The 21,825-nt window shown below is 48.0% G+C and overlaps 1 protein-coding gene across 2 annotated transcripts in view; it reads left to right on the top strand.

The window, feature by feature from the left end:
- The window catches only part of LOC122923844 (SEC23-interacting protein-like), a 57,516-nt gene extending 37,664 nt beyond the window's left edge, over positions 1–19,852 (top strand). For both annotated transcript variants that reach the window (XM_044274685.1, XM_044274684.1), the window contains 10 exons: positions 6,447–6,556; positions 6,669–6,809; positions 9,727–9,822; positions 9,930–10,100; positions 10,510–10,665; positions 10,794–10,896; positions 10,986–11,171; positions 11,248–11,407; positions 12,886–12,980; positions 19,579–19,852. In XM_044274685.1, the coding sequence (XP_044130620.1) occupies positions 6,447–6,556; positions 6,669–6,809; positions 9,727–9,822; positions 9,930–10,100; positions 10,510–10,665; positions 10,794–10,896; positions 10,986–11,171; positions 11,248–11,407; positions 12,886–12,967 (1,205 nt within the window). In that variant the 3' untranslated portion in view covers positions 12,968–12,980; positions 19,579–19,852. The remainder of the gene's footprint in view (positions 1–6,446; positions 6,557–6,668; positions 6,810–9,726; positions 9,823–9,929; positions 10,101–10,509; positions 10,666–10,793; positions 10,897–10,985; positions 11,172–11,247; positions 11,408–12,885; positions 12,981–19,578) is intronic.
- The last annotated feature ends 1,973 nt before the right edge of the window (positions 19,853–21,825 follow it).

Genomic DNA, 21,825 nt, shown 5'->3' with positions numbered 1-21,825 from the left:
ATTATCTAGTGCTGAAAAATAGTCCATAAACTTGATTATAATGGCGAATTGATGAAAAATATATAAATTGATGCAAAAGTCTGGTGAAAAAATGTAGCGACTGTTGTGAACAATAATTGAAATCCAGCGCGTAATGGCGCAATATGCTGAGATAATTCCTGTAGGGAAACTGAATAGGTCCGAGTCTATGGAGTTATACCCCACAACACAGAGTTTGGCTATTGGTTAATGTAGTCCCATAGCACGGTGGTCTTACCTCTGCCTAAAAGGAGCCGTCCGGGGTCTGGTCTCTTGAAGACACTGAACAAACTGCTGTGCACGCCGCTCTGTCTCTACGGCTCCCAAGCTGTGACGATATCGCTGAGATCTCGTGATGGTTCGAGCGAGACTTTCGTCTCGTGACAGCGCTTACTCGAATATCCCGGACAATTGAATCGGCACAAAAAAGCAGTTGTTCGTTGATCTTTAAAGCATGGCCATGCTGAAAGTCCTTGTTACGGAGGTGGTTGCGGAGTGTCTGTTACCAGACGCTTTTCGGGATATTCCAATCCCTTCATTTGATTAATCAATTTGCATTTTGAACGCTATAGACATATATCTCTGTGTTCAGGTCCTACCTTCACTCAGTCTCTGCTGCGGTGCAGTGTTCTGTGATGGTCCACGGTAGGATGGCTGTAGCATCGGCTTTGTATTAATATTTAAGTATTGGGAAATTCGCCCCGGCGGGTGGCAGAATATACCCGTTACCTGTTAACGCTCACGTCTGAGCTGGTGACGTCACCGCAGGTGAGCTACGGGTAGCAGTGCACCGCAGCAGAGACATCTGAATGAAGGTAGGACCTGGACACAGAGAGATATGTTTGTAGCGGTCGGCTAATTACGTGATAAGGAGGAAGGCGCTCTGTGTATTAGTCGCACTATAGCGCGCAGTGTTACACTATTTCATACAGCAATCTTAAGATATGTCAAAAATGCCTAAAAGGACGAGTTCCCAGCTCTTGTTAGAATGGGGGTCTCCGTGTACTACAGTAGCGAGTCGTACATGCCCCCCGCACCCCTTTAAACACTTCCTGACCAGGCAGGTTTTCAGCTCATGTGAGATCGGCAGCTGGGTGGAAGGAGAAGAGCGGGCGCTGCTTTTAAAATCCAGAATTTTTTTCCCATTTTATTTTCCGTGTTGCAGGATATATGATGCTAAAAAAAACAAAAACATTGACTGCAATGCATGAGAGAAATACAGCTGAAGATATTAAAGGGATCGTCCGGCATCAGTTAGAAATGGCAGACCCACTGGAGCATTGTGACAGTCCTGCCAGCGGGCTCAGACCCCCCCCCCCCCAACATTTCTGCACATGTCACAACAGAGGCCATTAAAAGTCCAGCAATTTCCAAAATGGGGTCACTTTTGGGGAGTTTCCACTCTAGGGGTGCATCAGGGAGGCTTTAAATGTCATGGAAATTTAAAATGATCCCAGGGAAAGCCCTCCAAAATCCATACGGCGTTCCTTCCCTTCTGCGCCCTGCCGTGTGCCCGTACAGCAATATACGACCACATATGGGGCGTTTCTGTAAACTGCAGAATCAGGGTAGTAAATATTGAGTTTTATTTGGCTGTTAACCCTTCATGTGTTACAGGGAAAAAATTAATTAAAATGCAAAATCTGCCAAAAAGTGAGATTTTTTTATTTTATTTTTTTAAATGTCATGTCCTTTTTTCTTTAAAGGGTTTCTGTCATGAGAAAACTCGTTATCTAGCTGACTGACATGAGCGATGCGCTAACGTCGGCACTACATAACAGTATGATAAAATAAGGACTTTTATAATATGCTAATGAGCCTCTAGGTGCCACTGGGGCGATGCTGCAGCACCTAGAGGCTCCGTCTTCGCCCCATTTGGCACGCCCTTGTACAGTTGATTGATGTCGGAGTTCTCCTCAGTGTCCCGTAAATCCTGCGCCTTATAAGATCCTAAAAATTATATTGTGACGTACAATGTGTCTCCAAATCACTTGGATAAGTAACAGCATTCCAAAGTTCTTGCCACATAAAGCGACACATGTCAAGTTTCCAAAAAGTGGCCTAGTAGGTGAAAAATGGCAGGCACCTTTATGGAGCCGGGGGCTTGTGAGGGGCGGGCCACAGCAGGAGGGCATGTGCGGGCGCTGGCTAGGTACGGGAGTACCCGATTCTCACAGCCTTTATTACCACTGCCGTACCTGGCCAGCGTAGAGAGGAGGGCATGGGCGGCCCCCTAACCAGTGCTCTCACTGCGCTCCCTGTCCATCTTTTATTACAAAGAAAAAAATGTGGGGGGTCCAGCCCGCACAACCCTGTGCAGGTGCAGATTGCTATGGCGAAATACAGATACAAACGCAAAAACACAAATGGTCCCTAACCCTAGTTCCTACCTGTTATGGGCCACGACAGCCACACAAAGTCCAGGGAGCGCCTCATTCAACATCCAGCATAGAGGCAGGGCAGAGTGCGATTGTATTTGTGTTTCCATCTTTTATTATGCCAACTCCCATCCCTCCTGCCAATCAGCCCTGTGGCGTCCTCATACTGTACCAAGCACAGCGCCATACAATATATAGTGGCTGTGCTTGGTATTGCAGGTGCATTCGCTTGAATGGGACTGAGCTGCACAAAGGCAGCATGTGACCGATGGTCAGGCCTATGTAGAGGCCACAGTGCCCACCTGATTGGCGGATTTGGACCGTGCCTGGCTTCACCGGTGACATGTCCACAAGAGGCATGTCACCGTTGGGCCGTGGTAAAACATCAACAGGGCCAATGATGGGGAGGAGCTATAAGCAATCTGGGCTTTATTGAGTGTGGGGCTGGAGCCTCTGGAATGCCTGGGCCCCTCGTATGGATTATACTTACCACGTCCCTAGCATCGCGGGTGACTCTAGGGAGGCTGTTCACCGTCACAGCTTGCTATTGGCTTTTTTGGACACCATGTCCCATTTAAAGCCCCCCTGATGCACCTCTAGAGTAGAAACTCCATAAAAGTGACCCCATCTAAGGCCTCTTTCACACTTGTGTTGTCCGGATCCGGCGTGTACTCCATTTGCCGGAATTACACGCCAGATCCGGAAAAATGCAAGTGTACTGAAAGCATTTGAAGACGGATCAGTCTTCAAAATGCGTTCAGTGTTACTATGGCAGCCAGGACGCTATTAAAGTCCTGGTTGCCATAGTAGTAGTGGGGAGTGGGGGAGCAGCATACTTACCATCCGTGCGGCTCCCGGGGCGCTCCAGAATGAAGTCAGAGCGCCCCATGCGCATGGATGACGTGCCATGCGATCACATGATCCATGCGCGTAGGACGCCCTGACGTCACTCTGGAGCGCCCCGGGAGCCGCACGGACGGTAAGTATACTGCTCCCCGCTCCCCACTACACTTTACCATGGCTGCCAGGACTTTAGCGTCCCGGCAGCCATGGTAACCATTCAGAAAAAGCTAAACTTCGGATCCGGCAATGCGCCAAAACGACATTTAGCTTAAGGCCGGATCCGGATCAATGCCTTTCAATGGGCATTAATTCCGGATCCGGCCTTGCGGCAAGTCTTCAGGATTTTTGGCCGGAGCAAAAAGCGCAGCATGCTGCAGTATTCTCTCCGGCCAAAAAACGTTCCGGTCCGGAACTGAAGACGTCCTGATGCATCCTGAACGGATTTCTCTCCATTCAGAATGCATTAGGATAAAACTGATCAGGATTCTTCCGGCATAGACCCCCGACGACGGAACTCTATGCCGGAAGACAATAACACAGGTGTGAGAGAGCCCTTAGAAACTAGACCCCTCAAGGTATTCAAAACAGATTTTACAAACGTCGTTAACCCTTTAGGTGTTCCACAAGAGTTATTGGCAAATGGAGATAAAATTTCAGAATTTCAATTTTTGGGCAAATTTTCCATTTTACTATATTTTTATTTATTTTTTCCAGTTACAAAGCAAGGGTTAACAGCCAAACAAAACGCATTATTTATGGCCCTGATTCTGTAGTTTACAGAAACACCCCATATGTGGTTGTAAACTGCTGTACGGGCACACGGCAGGGGGCGCAGAAGGAAAGGAACGCCATACGGTTTTTGGAAGGCAGGTTTATTGACAATATGTCCCTTTTGAAGCCCCCCTGATGCACCCCTAGAGTAAAAACTCCAAAAAAGTGACCCCATTTTAGAAACTACGGGATAGGGTGGCAGTTTTGTTGGTACTAGTTTAGGGTACATATGATTTTTGGTTGCTCTATATTACACTTTTTGTGAGGCAAGGTAACAAGAAATGGCTTTTTTGGCACTTTTTTTTTTTTTTTTTTTTTTTTTTTTTTTTTTTTTTTGTTATTTACAACATTCATCTGACAGGTTAGATCATGTGGTATTTTTATAGAGCAGGTTGTCACGGACGCGGCGATACCTAATATGTATATAAAAAAATTATTTATGTAAGTTTTACACAATGATTTCCTTTTTGAAACCAAAAAAATATATGTTTTAGTGTCTCCATAGTCTGAGAGCCATAGTTTTTTCAGTTTTTGGGCGAATATCTAAAGTAGGATGAGATGACTGTTTTATTGGCACTATTTTAGGGTGCATATGACTTTTTGATCGCTTGCTATTACACTTTTTTTTACATAAGATGACAAAAAATTGCTTTTTTTACACCGTTTTTTTTTTTTTTTTTTTTACGGTGTTCACCTGAGGGGTTAGGTCATGTGATATTTTTATAGAGCCAGTCGATGCGGACGCGGCGTTACCTAATATGTATACAATTTTTTTTATTTATATAAGTTTTACACAATTATTCATTTTTTGAAACAAAAATCATGTTTTAGTGTTTCCATAGTCTAAGAGCCATAGTTTTTTCAGTTTTTGGGCGATTATCTTGGGTAGGGTATGATTTTTGCAGGATGAGATGACTGTTTGGCGCTATTTTGGGGTGCATATGACTTTTTGATCACTTGCTATTACACTTTTTGTGATGTAAGGTGACAAAAAATTGTTCCTTTAGCACAGTTTTTATTTTTTATTTTTTACGATGTTCATCTAAGGGGTTAGCTCATTGGATATTATTATAGAGCTGGTCGATACGGACGCGGCGATACCTAATATGTATACTTTTTTTTATTTATGTAAGTTTTACACTATCATTTTTTTTAAACAAAAAAAAATCATGTTATAGTGTCCCCATAGTTTTTTTATTTTTTGGGCCATTTTCTCATGTAGGGGCTCATTTTTTGCGGGATGAGGCGACTGTTTGGTACTATTTCGGCGTACATGCGACTCTTTTGATCACATATTACCTTTTTTGGGGAAGTAAGGTGGGCAAAATTTCAATTTCCTGATAGTTTTTATTTTTTTATTTTTATGGCGTTGACCGTGCGGGGAAAGTAACATGACCGTTTTATAGATCAGGTCGTTACGGACGCAGCAATACCTAATATGTGTAGTGTATTTTATTTTTTAAATTTTTATTCAGTGATAAATGTGATTTTATTATCTTTACTTTTTTTCACTTTTTTTTACATGTTTTGGACCCAGACCCACTTGGTTCTTGAAGATCCAGTGGGTCTGATGTCTGTATAATACAGTACAGAACAATATATATTGTACTGTACTGTATTTTACTTACATTGAACAGATCTATGCTTTTAGCACAGATCTGTTCAGCACCATGGACAGCAGGACGCCTGAGAAGGTGAACCTTCCCCGTCTGCCACAACTACGCAGACGGGGAAGGAGGGGGGCTCCCTCCCTCTGTCCCCCCCATCCATCTGGGGGCTGGAAAGGCACAGCAGCCCCCCGATGGCAGAGGGAGGGAGCTCCCTGACTTAACCCTTTCCATATCGCGGTCCGTACGGACCGCAGTATGGAAAGGGTGAAACGGCTGACATCGCAGCGATGTCAGCCGTTTATACCAGAGTGTCAGCAATGTGCTGACACTGGTACCACTGACCACCAATGAAAATTTAGCGGGAGGCGGGCGGGGGATCGCGATCCCGCCTGCCGCACCGCCCACCTCCAAAACTACCGCACCGCCCACAAACTGCCCCCCTGCACCCCGCCACATAAATGAATTCAGGGGTGCAGGGGGGGGGGGTTAAAAAATGTAGATTTTGACAATTTTTAGGTTTCTGATCCCTGCGGTTTCTGAATTGACCTGCGGTTTTCAGCGATCGCCGATATGGGGGGGTCACAGGACCCCCCTAGGCATTGACCCTGGGTCCCTGGCTGTGTGTAACAGCCGGCACTCAGCGCTGTCACCGTGTCTGCAGACATGGTGACAGTTTAATGCGAGGACGAGAATACTCGTCCAAGGTCCTGAAGGTGTTAAATGGCCTCGCTCCCATGTAGCATGTGGGCCGCGGTCAGAATGTAGGAGTCCGATGCTGTTCTAGGGCTGGTGTCTGGGACTCTAACCTTCTCCCCTCCTTTTCTAGGGTCTCTGATTCTGTTTGACATATTGTCCAATCAAGCGGACATAACTGCCTCTCCACCCGCATCGACTCTCACTAAAGTGAAGAAAGGTGAATCCGCTGTGGAAAAGCAGGTGGGTCCGGTCTGTCCGCTTATCTGTCGCTACTCGGTCCAGTCAGAGGAGGAGGCTGGGTGCCATCCCCTGCTGTAGGTACAGGTCACTCACCCTCTTCATCTGTCTCCAGAATAACTTAGAAACAAGAGAGTCCAATGAAGCTGGCCTGCCCCAGGAAGACTTGCCCTGCCTGCAGGAGGCGCTGGCATCGCTCGCCCTGGCAGAGTACACCTCTGTGCTTGAGAAAGAGAAGATGGACATGGAATCTCTGGTAACCTATTGTTGGACAGAACTTCAGTGACCTCTGTGGGGTGGGGTGGCAAGTCGGGGGAGCCCTCACACCATGCCAAGATCATGGAAAAGAATTCCCTCTCCTTTATGAACATTTCCTTTCAAAGTGGTTAAACTGACCTGATGTAGAGCCGTGTGCTGCCCACTAGTGGCCGCAGAGAGAGGGAAGGAGATGTCCTCTGAGGAGAGAGAACTCCCGTACATTGGCTTGTCATGAAGGTTACTTATTCAGATCAGGCCAGTATTTAGAAGCCAAATTGGGGTTAGGCAACAGGAAAAGTATAAACCATTCCTTTGTAGTTTCCTTGTGTTTGCAAACCAGTCTTGGTTGTGGCTTCAACATCTAGAGTGTGTGTGAATAAGGCCTAAAGGCTTTGAATCCTACATGTAGTCTTCTCTCGTTATGAAGCTGCGCTCACTATTCTGCTGGTGCAGTCACTGTGTACATACATTACTTATCCCGAGTTACATCCTGTATTATACTCCAGAGCTGCACTCACTATTCTGCTGGTGCAGTCACTGCGTACATACATTACTTATCCCGAGTTATATCCTGTATTATACTCCAGAGCAGCACTCACTATTCTGCTGGTGCAGTCACTGTGTACATACATTACTTATCCTATACTGATCCTGAGTTACATCCTGTATTATACTCCAGAGCTGCACTCACTATTCTGCTGGTGCAGTCACTGTGTACATACATTACTTATCCTGTACTGATCCTGAGTTACATCCTGTAGTATACTCCAGAGCTGCACTCACTATTCTGCTGGTGCAGTCACTGCGTACATACATTACTTATCCTGTACTGATCCCGAGTTACATCCTGTATTATACTCCAGAGCTGCACTCACTATTCTGCTGGTGCAGTCACCGTATACATACAATACTTATCCCGAGTTATATCCTGTATTATACTCCAGAGCTGCACTCGCTATTCTGCTGGTGCAGTCACTGTGCACATTACTTATCCTGTATTATACTCCAGAGCTGCACTCACTATTCTGCTGGTGCAGTCACTGTGTACATACATTACTTATCCTGCACTGATCCTGAGTTACATCATGTATTATACCCCAGAGCTGCACTCACTATTCTGCTGGTGCAGTCACTGTGTACATACATTACTTATCCTGCACTGATCCTCAGTTACATCCTGTATTATACTCCAGAGCTGCACTCGCTATTCTGCTGGTGCAGTCACTGTGTACATACATTACTTATCCTGTATTATACTCCAGAGCTGCACTCACTATTCTGCTGGTGCAGTCACTGTGTACATACATTACTTATACTGTACTGATCCTGAGTTACATCCTGTATTATACTCCGGAGCTGCACTCACTATTCTGCTGGTGGAGTCACTGTGTACATACATTACTTATCCTGTACTGATCCCGAGTTACATCCTGTATTATACCCCAGAGCTGCACTCACTATTCTGCTGGTGCAGTCACTGTGTACATACATTACTTATCCTGCACTGATCCTGAGTTACATCATGTATTATACCCCAGAGCTGCACTCACTATTCTGCTGGTGCAGTCACTGTGTACATACATTACTTATCCTGCACTGATCCTCAGTTACATCCTGTATTATACTCCAGAGCTGCACTCGCTATTCTGCTGGTGCAGTTACTGTGTACATACATTACTTATACTGTACTGATCCTGAGTTACATCCTGTATTATACTCCGGAGCTGCACTCACTATTCTGCTGGTGGAGTCACTGTGTACATACATTACTTATCCTGTACTGATCCCGAGTTACATCCTGTATTATACTCCAGAGCTGCACTCACTATTCTGCTGGTGCAGTCACTGTGTACATACATTACTTATCCTGCACTGATCCTGAGTTACATCATGTATTATACCCCAGAGCTGCACTCACTATTCTGCTGGTGCAGTCACTGTGTACATACATTACTTATCCTGCACTGATCCTCAGTTACATCCTGTATTATACTCCAGAGCTGCACTCGCTATTCTGCTGGTGCAGTCACTGTGTACATACATTACTTATCCTGTATTATACTCCAGAGCTGCACTCACTATTCTGCTGGTGCAGTCACTGTGTACATACATTACTTATCCTGTACTGATCCTGAGTTACATCCTGTATTATACTCCAGAGCTGCACTCACTATTCTGCTGGTGCAGTTACTGTGTACATACATTACTTATACTGTACTGATCCTGAGTTACATCCTGTATTATACTCCGGAGCTGCACTCACTATTCTGCTGGTGGAGTCACTGTGTACATACATTACTTATCCTGTACTGATCCCGAGTTACATCCTGTATTATACTCCGGAGCTGCACTTACTATTCTGCTGGTGGAGTCACTGTGTACATACATTACTTATCCTGTATTATACTCCAGAGCTGCACTCACTATTCTGCTGGTGGAGTCACTGTGTACATACATTACTTATCCTGTATTATACTCCAGAGCTGCACTCACTATTCTGCTGGTGGAGTCACTGTGTACATACATTACTTATCCTGTATTATACTCCAGAGCTGCACTCACTATTCTGCTGGTGCAGTCACTGTGTGTCCCCAGATTGCCCTGTTCTGAGCTGGTGGCTCTTGCAGCTTGTTTTCAGCACTGTGGGTGGTTGTCTCGATTGCTGTCTGTGCAGTATTTATCCCATCCACCGCATAGATGTCACTGATGGTTATGCTGGTTTCGTAGACCTCCCAATGAAGAGGTTTTGCTTCTCCTGGTTGAGCAGGTGGCGAGGTGTGCGATGATTACCCTTGCTCAGTGGTGGTACATATGCAGAATGCAGTGCTAGTGTCTGTGTCTAGCTGTCCCTGCTTGCAGCCAGTCCAGTCATCTCTTCCCCGAGCTGCTCCTCATGTGTTTGCCTTCACTCTCAGCTCATGTGCACAATCGATGACCTGAAGGAGATGGGGCTGCCTCTGGGTCCGAGGAAGAAGATTGCCAAATATGTAGAGGAACTGTCTGCCCGGCAGGTAAACGCTCTCTACAGCCTTTGCATGTCTCACATGGTGGTCGCTGCTGGCACCTTCTCCTCTCATGATGAACGCATTATAATTGAGTTATTTTATTTCTGATGAAGGCTGAAAAACAAAGTCTCACTGACAAAAGAAACCGTCACACCAAGCAAGAGGAGCCTCCTCCCTTTGATGTCAATGATGGTTTGGAACCTCAAAGGCGGAAACTGCCAGTTGGTGCCCCAGTCTCTTCCATACATGTTGATTATGAACATTTCGAGACTGGAACTGGACAGGTAATGAATGATACATTGTGGGGTGAAGGGGACATGTGCCGGGTTCTTCTGTGCAGCCGGTGGATGATATTCCAGTGGGGCCTCCTCCGTGCTCCAGAATCTGCGAGATATTTGTGTGAGGAGTTATGAGGCTGGGTAGTCGGGACAGCAGGGATCCTGGCAGAGGTGGTCACTGTCCAGGATCTCGTAGTCATACAGGACCCAGGACAGGGTCTCGGGTGTTACTGGCACCTCTTATGACCTTACCTCAACTCCATGAGAGTAGAAGGCTGATAGCCACGTAATGATTACTACTTAGCATGCTGACATACCAGCTGGCCGCAGTGCACCCTAATCTTCGATGATAGGAATACACCTATAAGGTGCCAGTCTCCTTTGGTATAACAGAGTCGGCATGTTTTCTGCCCAGGTGTCTGTGCGCTATAACTCTCTGGACTTTGAACCTGTGAACTTCTTCGCCCTTGGCTCTCCTATTGGCATGTTCCTTACAGTCAGAGGTGTGAACAGGATTGAAGAGAACTACAGATTGCCAACCTGTAAGGGCTTCTTCAACATTTACCACCCGGTATGTTGTCCTAAAGCCTTGCCGATCAACGCTGCACGTCTCCATGGACTATGAATCGTGCTTATGAGCCCGTCAGGGCCCATAAGCACTGCTCTCACTAGGCCTTGTGCTGGGTTTTGTTTTCTTAGTTGGATCCTGTTGCATATAGATTGGAGCCAATGATTCTACCTGATCTGGACTTGAAGCCTCTGCTGGTCCCACATCACAAGGGCAGGAAGCGCTTGCACCTTGGTATGTGACTCCTAAGTAATATTAGTAGTTTATTTCTTGCTTCAGATATCTGCAGGGACTCACAATACACAATTCCTTCTATTTGGCAGAGTTGAAGGAAAGCCTCAGCCGCATGGGGTCTGACCTCAAGCATGGATTCATGAGTTCCCTCCGCTTGGCATGGCAGACCCTGAATGAATTTGCTCGTGCTCACACGACTTCATCTGAGCTTCAGGCAGAGCTGGAAAAAGTTGCTGATCAAATTCAAGAGGAGGAGGATAAGCAGCAAGTAGAAGGTGACCGGTGTGGTGTCTGGACCCTAAACTCCTATGGAACTCTAAACTGAACCCATCATTCTCTCTTGAATTGTAGCTGAAAAGCTGGAGGGCTCGGAGTCCTATCGAGAAGAGGACCTGTCCGTGAAGATCGGCATGCTGAATGGGGGTCGCAGAATCGACTATGTCTTGCAGGAGAAGCCCATTGAAAGCTTCAATGAATATCTTTTTGCGCTACAGAGCCACCTCTGCTACTGGTGAGTGTCAGGTGGGGGGGCACCGACATGATAGAGGGGGCCTCTCTGTGACCTTACAGCCCTCAGCGACATCATCACAAGCCACCCACCCCCACCTCGTTGTCATGATTTTTATATCTTTGGTGACTGTGGCTGAAAAGACCTGTTTGTGCCATCTATATCCCAGGTGTCTGCGGCCACCACAAATTGGCCCCTTCGCCAGTTATCAAGCGATAGCATGGGCTAGTGGTAGAGAGGAAGAGCCCTTTAAGGGGGTTGTCAGTTATTTTTTTGTTCTTTCTATGTTCCTAACTAGACAAATGTAACAACAGCTTTCCAACTCACTCCCTTTATCTCCGGTGGCTGGTTTATCGGATGTCACTGAGGGTCACATGACCTGTGATGTCAGCTTCTCACCCTGCTCTGATAAAGGTCTTTGCAAGCCTGTCCTGGCCACGCCCCCTTCACTGCTCTCTGCTAGAATTCTTAACCCCTTCAGCTGCACAGCTCTGCAGGCAGTGAGGAGACAATGCTGGGCACTGGAGCTGATATACTAGAGAGAGCATTGCACAAGAAGGTAGGGGGAAGATCCAGTGTGTATTAGCAGTGTCATTATACAGCTGGGACTTGTAGTTCTACACATACAGCATGCTGCAGAGTCTCCCAGCAGGCACACATGTCACTCAGGGCAGCTCTTGTATCCACTCCCTTAGCAGTGTCATTATACAGCTGGGACTTGTAGTTCTACACATACAGCATGCTGCAGAGTCTCCCAGCAGGCACACATGTCACTCAGGGCAGCTCTTGTATCCACTCCCTTAGCAGTGTCATTATACAGCTGGGACTTGTAGTCCTACACATACAACATGCTGCAGAGTCTCCCAGCAGGCAGACATGTCACTCGGGGCAGCTCTTGTATCCACTCCCTTAGCAGTGTCATTATACAGCTGGGACTTGTAGTCCTACACATACAACATGCTGCAGAGTCTCCCAGCAGGCAGACATGTCACTCAGGGCAGCTCTTGTATCCACTCCCTTAGCAGTGTCATTATACAGCTGGGACTTGTAGTCCTACACATACAACATGCTGCAGAGTCTCCCAGCAGGCAGACATGTCACTCAGGGCAGCTCTTGTATCCACTCCCTTAGCAGTGTCATTATACAGCTGGGACTTGTAGTCCTACACATACAACATGCTGCAGAGTCTCCCAGCAGGCAGACATGTCACTCAGGGCAGCTCCCTTTGCAGTGCAGGGGGAGGGGCAGAGATTGTTTTTATTGCATGTAAACAAAGGGCCAGAAAAGAACCAGGGAAATGAGGACTTTTTTTTTTTTTTTTTTTTTTTTTGCATAAAACTTGCTTAGCTCAGTTATATATCAGATTTTCAGTGCTATATTATTTTTTTTCATAACTCGGACAACCCTTTTAAGTGTCCTGTTCAGGACACAACGTTTTCTTCTGTCAGTTATTACAGAGAATCCGATTATTTCTGTTGCAGGGAATCTGAAGACACGGCGCTCCTAATCCTGAAGGAAATCTACAAGTCCCTCAATGTGTTTCCTGATTTAATGTTACATTAACCCTTTGTGCCAGGTAAGTGATCTGTGTGTTGTACGACTGGTGGGAAGATGTCTCCTTGATGCTATTTTACATGTACATATGTTGCTATCTGAATTAATAGTCCTGACCATAGGAGCTTACAATCTGTATGAGGAGATGGCGTAAGAGTCCTGACCATAGGAGCTTACAGCTTGCCAATATGAGTCCTAATGACAGCGGAGTTAAACAAAGCGGTCATTCCCCTACCATTGTTCTGGCCGCTTCCCAGTACTTTAGGTCTCTGCTTGTACTTTGGGTTCTTTGGAGTCTGTTTTCTCTAATGATCCTGAATGCTCCTTTGTTACATAGTTAATTTGGTCGAAAAAGACATAAGTCCATCAAGAGATGGGTAGGGATGTGAATTTTAAATAAAGGGAGTGCAACCCAGATTTCTACACATTCTAGTAAGCATTAATGAATCCCTCTAACCCTTCCATATAACCGTCCCCTAATCCTGCTCTGACCACGTCCTGAGACGACTACTCCACATATTTACAGTTCTTGTAGTAAAGAAGCCTTGATGCCTCTGGAGACTGATTGTTCTCGCTTATATCATTGGGGGACTCAGACCGTGGGTATAGCTGCTGCTGCCACTAGGAGGCGACACTAGGCTGAAAACTTTTAGATCCTCCCCTGCCAGCTATACCCCCTCCAGCCAGGAGAGAGCCTTCAGTTTTTAGCTTGGTGTCGAAGGAGGCAGATACCAGCGAGGTAGCGCGGCAGCAGGGGGGCGGAGCTTCTCGGCATCATTTCGATTCTTCTGGAGGGGGCGGAGAGCATATTTTTCCCGCCGCGCTTCCCTCCCTGCCTGCTCCAGCCGGAAATACATTGCTCGTGCGCACGTTTCCAACCTGAGAGGAACGTCGCTTGCCGCATCCTGCCTCCTGGGGACACGTTCCAGCAAAGGTTAAACTGCTCCACTCTGGTAGGACCAGCGCTGCTCCCCTTCTCTGTACCCTCTCTGGCTCAGGTCCAGTCGGACCCAGCGGATCCCGCGCTCTAAGTCCTTGGTAGGGCTACCCATTATGCCTGCACTTCATGCAATGTGAAGTTTCCTACGAGCCAGGCGAACCCCCTCTGTGCGTCATGCCAGGCCACCCAGAGTGTGCCGCCTCATTCGCAGTCTACTGATGTGCACCCTTCTGCTGCAAGTATGGAACGGGAATGGGCCAAATCCCTGTCCCGGGGCGGTAACTGACCGATCTAAGATCTCCCAATCCAACCCTTAATGGGTCGCTTGGTGGAGACGTCATCACCTGCGCAACTTGCTATCTCCCAGGGCGCATCATCCAGGAGCAGACACCCCAGCAAGCTTCCCAGGCAGGAACGCCTCTCCTCCTCGGATGCATCTCCTTCACCTCCTCCCCCCCGGTTCGCTGTCCAGGGCATCCTCGTTGGTTCGGGACCCTTCGTCCGGAGGAGAACTCGCTGAGTCGGACACTGATCTGGATCTGGACCACTCGTCCCAGATGGCCGCCTTAGTGGACAGTCTGGTCTCGGAAATTCGGGACACCTTTCAACTTCAAGAGGAGGGCCCCTCTTCCAGTCACCAGGGAGTTTCTTTCCTGCGTAACAAGCAGCTCCCAAGTCGTTCCCGGTACATGACGACGTTTCCATTCTCACCGCTAAAGCGTTGGAACAGCCAAGTTCACGTTTCCTGATCCCCAAGCGACTGGATCTTCTTTATCCATTTTCCCCGGATTGGGTGGGTAAGTGGTCCTCCCCTCCAAAGGTGGACCCGCCGGTGGCTCGCCTGGCCAAGAATACCACTATTCCGGTTGCGGACGGCTGCTCTCTGCAGGACCCAGTGGAACGGCGGGTCGAATCGCTGGCGAACTCTGAGGTTTTTTTCTGCCACCGGTTCGGCACTCCGTCCCATTTTCGCTTGTGTGTGGGTGGCTAAGGCGGTTTCTGAATGGGCCCTGTGCTTACATCAGGATTTAGACTCGGACCTTTCCCGCACAGAACTCCAGGCTCTGGCGGCCCAGATATTGCAAGTACCTTTTGCGAGGCAGCTCTGGGTGCGGGCTCCATGGTCGCACGGTCCTCCGCCTTTGCCGTCTCCATTCGGCTGGAACTCTGGTTAAAGGCCTGGCAGGCTGATTCTTCCAAGCATTCCCTTCTCTGCCTTCCTTTCGCTGGTTCTCGTCTTTTTGGGCCTAAACTTGACAAAATCATTTCTGAGGCCACGGGTGGCAAAAGCACCCCTCTTCCGCAGCCCAAACCCAAGCGTTCTTCCCGACCACGTCCTTCTGTGCCTCGCCAGTCCTTTCGTCGCTTCACGGGCACCCGCCCGGTGGCTCCCTCGACCGCAAGGCAGCCCACGTAGGAGCAACGGCGGAAGCCTTCATTCAAGCCACAGCCCGCCTGGCGTTCCCGAGCGCAGCCTCAGCACTCTTCCTCTGGCAAGCAATCCCCAGCATGAAGGTGCGCCCCCACCTTCCTGGGTGGGGGGGTCGGCTCCTTCATTTTCAGGCGGTTTGGCAGGCCCACATCTCAGAGGCCTGGGCGCTCGAGGTGGTCTCTTCAGGCTACAAGTTGGAGTTCAAATCCATGCCTCCAAACCGTTTTTTTTTTTTTTTTTTCTGTCCCGTGTCCCTAGGGATCCGTCTCATGCGGGAGTTTTCCTTCAAGCGGTTCAAGATCTGCTGGTCAGGGGAGTAATCTCCCCATTCCGGTTTTTACTCCAACCTCTTCATGATGCCCAAGAAGGAAGGAACGGTCTGCCCAGTGTTAGACCTCAAGATGGTAAACCGTTACCTTCGGGTGCGCTGTTTTCGCATGGAGTCTCTTCGCTCCTTGATTGCTTCCTTGGCGCAAGGGTAATGGCTAACTTCTGTGGATATCCAGGACGCCTACCTGCACGTCCCCATTGCAATCACCCACCAGCTGTTTTTCTACTCGGACCACTACCAGTTCGTCACCCTGCCATTTGGTCTGGCGACTGCACCGAGGGTGTTTACAAAGGTGCTCGCTCTGCTTATGGGCCTTCTTCGCTCTAGAGGCATCACCTTGATTCCGTACCTGGACGACATTCTCATCAAATCGGCGTCGTTCCAGCAGTGTGAGGAGAGTCTGCAGATCATCTTGGACACCCTCGCCTGCTTTGGGTGGATAGTGAACCTTCGGAAATCCTCCCTGATCCCGTCCACTCTGACTCGGTTCCTCGGTATGATTCTGGTCTCCGGGGCAGCTCGGGTGCGTCTTCCAGCGGACAAGGTGAAGGACGTTTGCAGCGCGGTGCTCCTGTTGCTTCGGCAGCGCACAGTCTCCATCCGGACTTGTATGCGGGTGTTGGGCCTTATGGTGGCTTCGTTCGAGGCGGTGCCATTCGCTCAATTTCACACCCGGGCTTTTCAGCGAGCGATCCTCTCGACCTGGGACAAGTCCCAGGAGTCCTTGGATCATTGGTTTTCCCTTCCTCAACAGATTCTGTCGGACCTCCATTGGTGGCTCTCCCCAACTCACCTGGAGATGGGGAAGTCTTTCCTTCTGATCAGATGGACGGTCATTACGACCAACGCCAGTCTTCATGGCTGGGGAGGAGTCTTCGGTACTCGGACTGCCCGGGGCAAATGGTCTCCGTCGGAGTCCAGACTATCCATCAATGTCTTGGAGCTTCTTGCAATTTTCCGCTCACTGCGCCATTGGTATCCCCTCCTGCGGGGCCTTCATGTCCGAGTCCAGTCGGACAATGCCACAGCGGTAGCATATGTCAACCATCAGGGGGGGACTCGCAGCTCGAACGCTATGTCGGAGGCGGCGAGGATCCTCAGATGGGCGGAGGCCCATGTTCGGGCCCTGTCGGCGGTCCACATTCCCGGCGTTGTCAATTGGACGGCAGATTTCCTGAGCCGGACGACGATAGACCCCGGGGAATGGTCTCTCCATCTGGAAGTATTCGACGCTCTGTCATCGCTGGGGACGGTTGGAAGTGAATCTAATGGCCTCTGGCCTCAATAACAAGCTTCCGTGCTACTTCGTCCATGCAAGGGATCCCGCAGCTTGCGGAGTGGACGTGCTCGTGGCGCCGTGGGATGAGTTCACGTTCCTCTGTCTTTCCGCCGTTATCCCTCCTGCCTCGGATCCTCCGCATGATCCGGTGGGAGGGCATTCAGATCCTGCTGATTGCTCTGGACTGGCTGCGCCAGGCATCGTATTCGGATCTTGTCCTCCTACTAGGGGACGTTCTGTACCCGCTCCCTCTCAGACCCGATCTTCACAAGGGCCCGTCTTTCACCCGAGTTTAGATACTCTACGTTTGACGGCGTAGCTCTTGAAACCTTCCTTTTTTGAAGCAGCTGGGTTTTTCCGATGCAGTGGTTCGGACGCTCATTCGGGCCAGGAAACCTACCTCTTCCAGGATTTATTATAGAGCCTGGAAGTCCTTCCTTCGTTTCTGTGAGGTGCGGGACCTATCTCCCAGATCCTTCTCCCTGACGGTCGTTTTGGCCTTCCTTCAGTCCGGACTGGAATTGGCCATGGCGCTCAGCTCTTTGAAGGGCCAGGTGTCGGCCCTTTCCATTTTCTTTCAGCGATCCTTGGCAGGACTGGGTCCTGTTAGGACCTTCCTTCAGGGCGTTTCACACTCCGCTCCGCCTTACCGTCCCCCGCTTCATCCGTGGGATCTCGACTTGGTACTGGGGGTTCTGCAAGCTTCTCCTTTCGAACCCTTGCGAGAGGCTTTCCTCCGCCTGCTGTCCTGGAAAGTGGCCTTCCTGGTGGCCATCACATCCATACGTAGGGTTTCAGAGTTGGCAGCTCTGTCATGCCGTGAACCATTCCTAGTCTTTCATCAGGACAAGGTGGTCCTCCGTCCGGTCCCTTCCTATTTGCCCAAGGTAGTCTCGACTTTTCACCTCAATGAGGACATTGTCCTGCCGTCCCTTTGCCCTGGGCCCTCCCACACCACCGTCGATGTGGTATGGGCTCTGCGGATTTACCTTTCGGCCGTGGCTCCCTTTCGGCGCATGGACTCCTTGTTCGTTCTACCGGAGGGTTCTAGGAAGGGATTGGCAGCTTCAAAGGTGACCATCTCCCGGTGGTTTCGCTCCACTATTTTGGAATGTTACCGCATTCGGGACAGGACGCCCCCTCCAGGGTTCACGGCCCACTCTACCAGGGCACATAGGGTCCTCCTGGGCTCACTTCCACCGTGCGTCGGTGGCTCAGTTGTGTAAAGCCGCGACTTGGTCTTCCCTCCACACTTTTACAAAGTTTTTTTCCAGGGTTCACACTCTCTCGCTTCTGCGGACGCCGCTCTGGGCCGCCTGGTCTTGCAGGCCGCATTGTGATGGATGTCGCGAGGTTCTCTACCTTCTTCGCTCTGTTTTTGTGTTCCCTCCCCAGGGACTGCTTTAGGACGTCCCATGGTCTGTGTCCCCCAATGATATAAGCGAGAATACGCGATTTTGTGAAACTCGCCTGTAAAATCTGTTTCGAGTTTGATTCATTGGGGGACACAGCACCCACCCCGTTTGGATCTGTTGACCGTGGAGTTGGTTGATGTTTTATCCTTCTGCTTCTCCTACTGCTTTTGCACAAACTGAAGGCCATCTCCTGGCCGGAGGGGGGTATAGCTGGCGGGGGAGGAGCTAATTTTCTTCAGCCTAGTGTCGCCTCCTAGTGGCAGCAAGCAGCTATACCCATGGTCTGTGTCCCCCAATGAATCAAGCGAGAAACAGATTTTACAGGCGAGTTTCACAAAATCTATTTTTATTTTATTTTTTCTCCAGATTGAGGCAGTGTCCCCTTGTCTTCTGAGGGGATTTTACTTGGAGCAAGCTTTTCACCTTCATTTTTGTATGGCCCATTTACCCGTATTTTTTTCGCCCTATAAGACGCACCTGCCCATAAGACACAGCTATGAGGACAATAAGAAAAAAATAATACTTTAATCTCAGCTCAGAGCATCAATCAGACGCCCAATGTTGATCAGACCTCAGCTCAGACCCTGAATGTTATTAGGAGGAGCAGTACTGAAAAATGTGCACCTCTATCTAGGGCTAACAACATGTCTGCTATCATGGCATTACACACGGGCACCATGTACCAGACCACAACATGTGTGTAGTCCCCAAGCCACTGCCTCTTGACTACTGCAATATGCTATTGGCTACCAGTTTAAAAAGCTGTGAATGTGAAGACTGCTGGGACTTCTAGTTCTCCAGAATCTGCTGCACGCAGTCAAGTCCAGTAGCTGTCCCCCTCTTACTGCTGATAGTGACTGTCCCCAGCAGTCACTTTGCAGAGAGGTCATACACTCTCTGGTCTCCTCACAAACTGCTCTCACTATGCCTTGCGCCGCCATATTTGACCAGGCCACCAAACCTTCCACACACTGATGCCACACGGTAGCTTCTCCACAAAGGTAGCTTCTGCAAGAGAAGACCAGGAAGCGGTGAGTTCAGAGCCCAGGGAGCGCTGCATTCACAGATTCCCAGTCCTCCTGTACTAATGAGCGCTTCCAAGCTCTTTCCTCATAACGAAGACCCTCCAGGCCCCTTGTCAGTCGGGTTAGGGACATGTTGGCTTCTGGTCTTCAGTCTTGGTTGTGGTGTTTGATGCCAGTTTTTCTCTTTTATGCATACAGGGGACCATCAGCCTGGACAGCGTTTCATAGACTAGACAAGTCTGTCGCAGAAGGAATTCCAAGACTTCTTTGGCTTGAATGTCAATCTTTTACGGATGAGTTGTTTTATTGACCATAAAGGCCGGTTCTGATGTTCTGACTTGTAGCCATTGCCTGGATTGTTTCACCAAATAGAACTGCAGGGGTTTTTGCATTGACTTCTGCATTTATTTCTAGCAGAATATTTCTCCCTGCCCAGGAAATGGAAACCCATGGAACAATAAAAGTTTTTATTGATATTTAATTCACTTTGATTTGTTGTGTGTGTGAGTGTTTTTTTTTTTTTCACCCAGATACATTGCACAACAGACACAATCAGGTGCATACGTGACATGGCAGATATGCAACACTATATCTGCACAGGGACAGTTCTTTATTTTCACTGGTGTTCCTGTCTATAAAGGTAGGCCTACACATTAGATAGAAGTCTGCCTGTCTCTTAAAGGGAACCTGTCACCGGGATTTGATGTATAGAGCTGAGGACATGGGTTGCTAGATCGCCGCTAGCACATCCACAATACCCAGTCCCCATAGCTCTGTGTGCTTTTATTGTGTAAAAAAAAAAACGCTTTGATACACATGCAAATTAACCTGAGATGAGTCCTGTAGTTGAGATGAGTCAGGGACAGGACTCATCTCAGGTTAATTTGCATATGTATCAAATCGTGTTTTTTTTTACACAATAAAAGCACACAGAGCTATGGGGACTGGGTATTGCGGATGTGCTAGCGGCCATCTAGCAGCCCATGTCCTCAGCTCTATACACAAAATCCCGGTGACAGGTTCCCTTTAACATTGGGGCGTCCGCACCTTCGGTCAGTGGGCGTCTGGGACGAGGTGTCTGTTACAGCTCGTCGCACTGTTACTGAGCTCGTTTTACTTTATAGACCTTCGTTGAAAATTAAAACAAAAACAGGTGGTTGTTTTTTTTTCACTACCCACAGGCTCCATGACCAGAACATGGAGCAAAGGTTGTATGGGGTGGAGCAGGTATACAGATGAGATTTCATGCTCTGACCGTTCAGATAGTGAAGAGGACACTGCTTCAGCGGCAGAAGTATAAGGACATGTATTTGTGTTTCAAAAAGTACTTATTGGCAAAAGTTACATGAATAAAAGTTCACCGGGTATGTCAAAGGTTTATGTCCATAAATGAATAGGAGTATCCAGAAGTAATGCTTAAAGCCAAGTAGAATCTGAGCAAACCACATTTATAACCAAAAATCTATATGGATAATGTGATGCCGATAAAGGCTCCTGGTCCCAGGGATAAAGGGAGGGGAAGTGCAATGATCGGCTCCTCCAGAAGGCAGCATATATGGGTATAAAATAGAAGGTATTGTAAATGCGGAGAATTGGAACATGTCAGCCATGGATGCCATATTGCTGAACATTATGCTCTGCTATCATTTAGAGTAGTGTATTGTAAGGGTATTTTGAAGTATTGATTGGTTCTGTCCCCTTTAATTCTGTCTTTTATATTACCGCTTAAACCCCCTTAATGACCAGGCCACTTTTTACACTTCGGCACTGCACTCCTTTCACCGTTTATCGCTCGGTCATGCAACTTACCACCCAAATGAATGTTACCTCCTTTTCTTCTCACTAATAGAGCTTTCATTTGGGGGTATTTTATTGCTGCTGACATTTAAACTTATTTTTTTTATTTTTTTTTATTAATCGAAATTTGTGCAAAAAAAAAAGTTTTCATTTGTAAAATAAAAAAAAAAAAACTTTCTATATAAATTTTTCTCGAAATTTATTGTTCTACGTGTCTTTTGATATAAAAAAAAAATGTTTGGGTAAAAAAAAAGGGGTTTGGGTAAAAGTTATAGCGTTTACAAACTATGGTACAAAAATTTGAATTTCCGCTTTTTGAAGCGGCTTTGACTTTCTGAACACCTGTCATGTTTCCTGAGGTTCTACAATGCCCAGACAGTAGAAACACCCCACAAATGACCTCATTTCGGAAAGTAGACACCCTAAGGTATTCGCTGATGGGCATAGTGAGTTCACTATGCCCATCACGAAATACCTTGGGGTGTCTTCTTTCCAAAATGGGGTCACTTGTGGGGTAGTTATACTGCCCTGGCATTTTAGGGGCCCTAATGCGTGATAAGTAGTTTGAAATCAAAATCTGTAAAAAATGACCTGTGAAATCCGAAAGGTGCTCTTTGGAATGTGGGCCGCTTTGCCCACCTAGGCTGC

This window comes from Bufo gargarizans, unplaced genomic scaffold, assembly GCF_014858855.1.
Source record: "Bufo gargarizans isolate SCDJY-AF-19 unplaced genomic scaffold, ASM1485885v1 original_scaffold_1997_pilon, whole genome shotgun sequence".
Classification (NCBI taxonomy): domain Eukaryota; kingdom Metazoa; phylum Chordata; class Amphibia; order Anura; family Bufonidae; genus Bufo; species Bufo gargarizans.
Note: the sequence above shows the minus strand (reverse complement) of the source record. Positions and strands in the feature narration are given on the sequence as shown.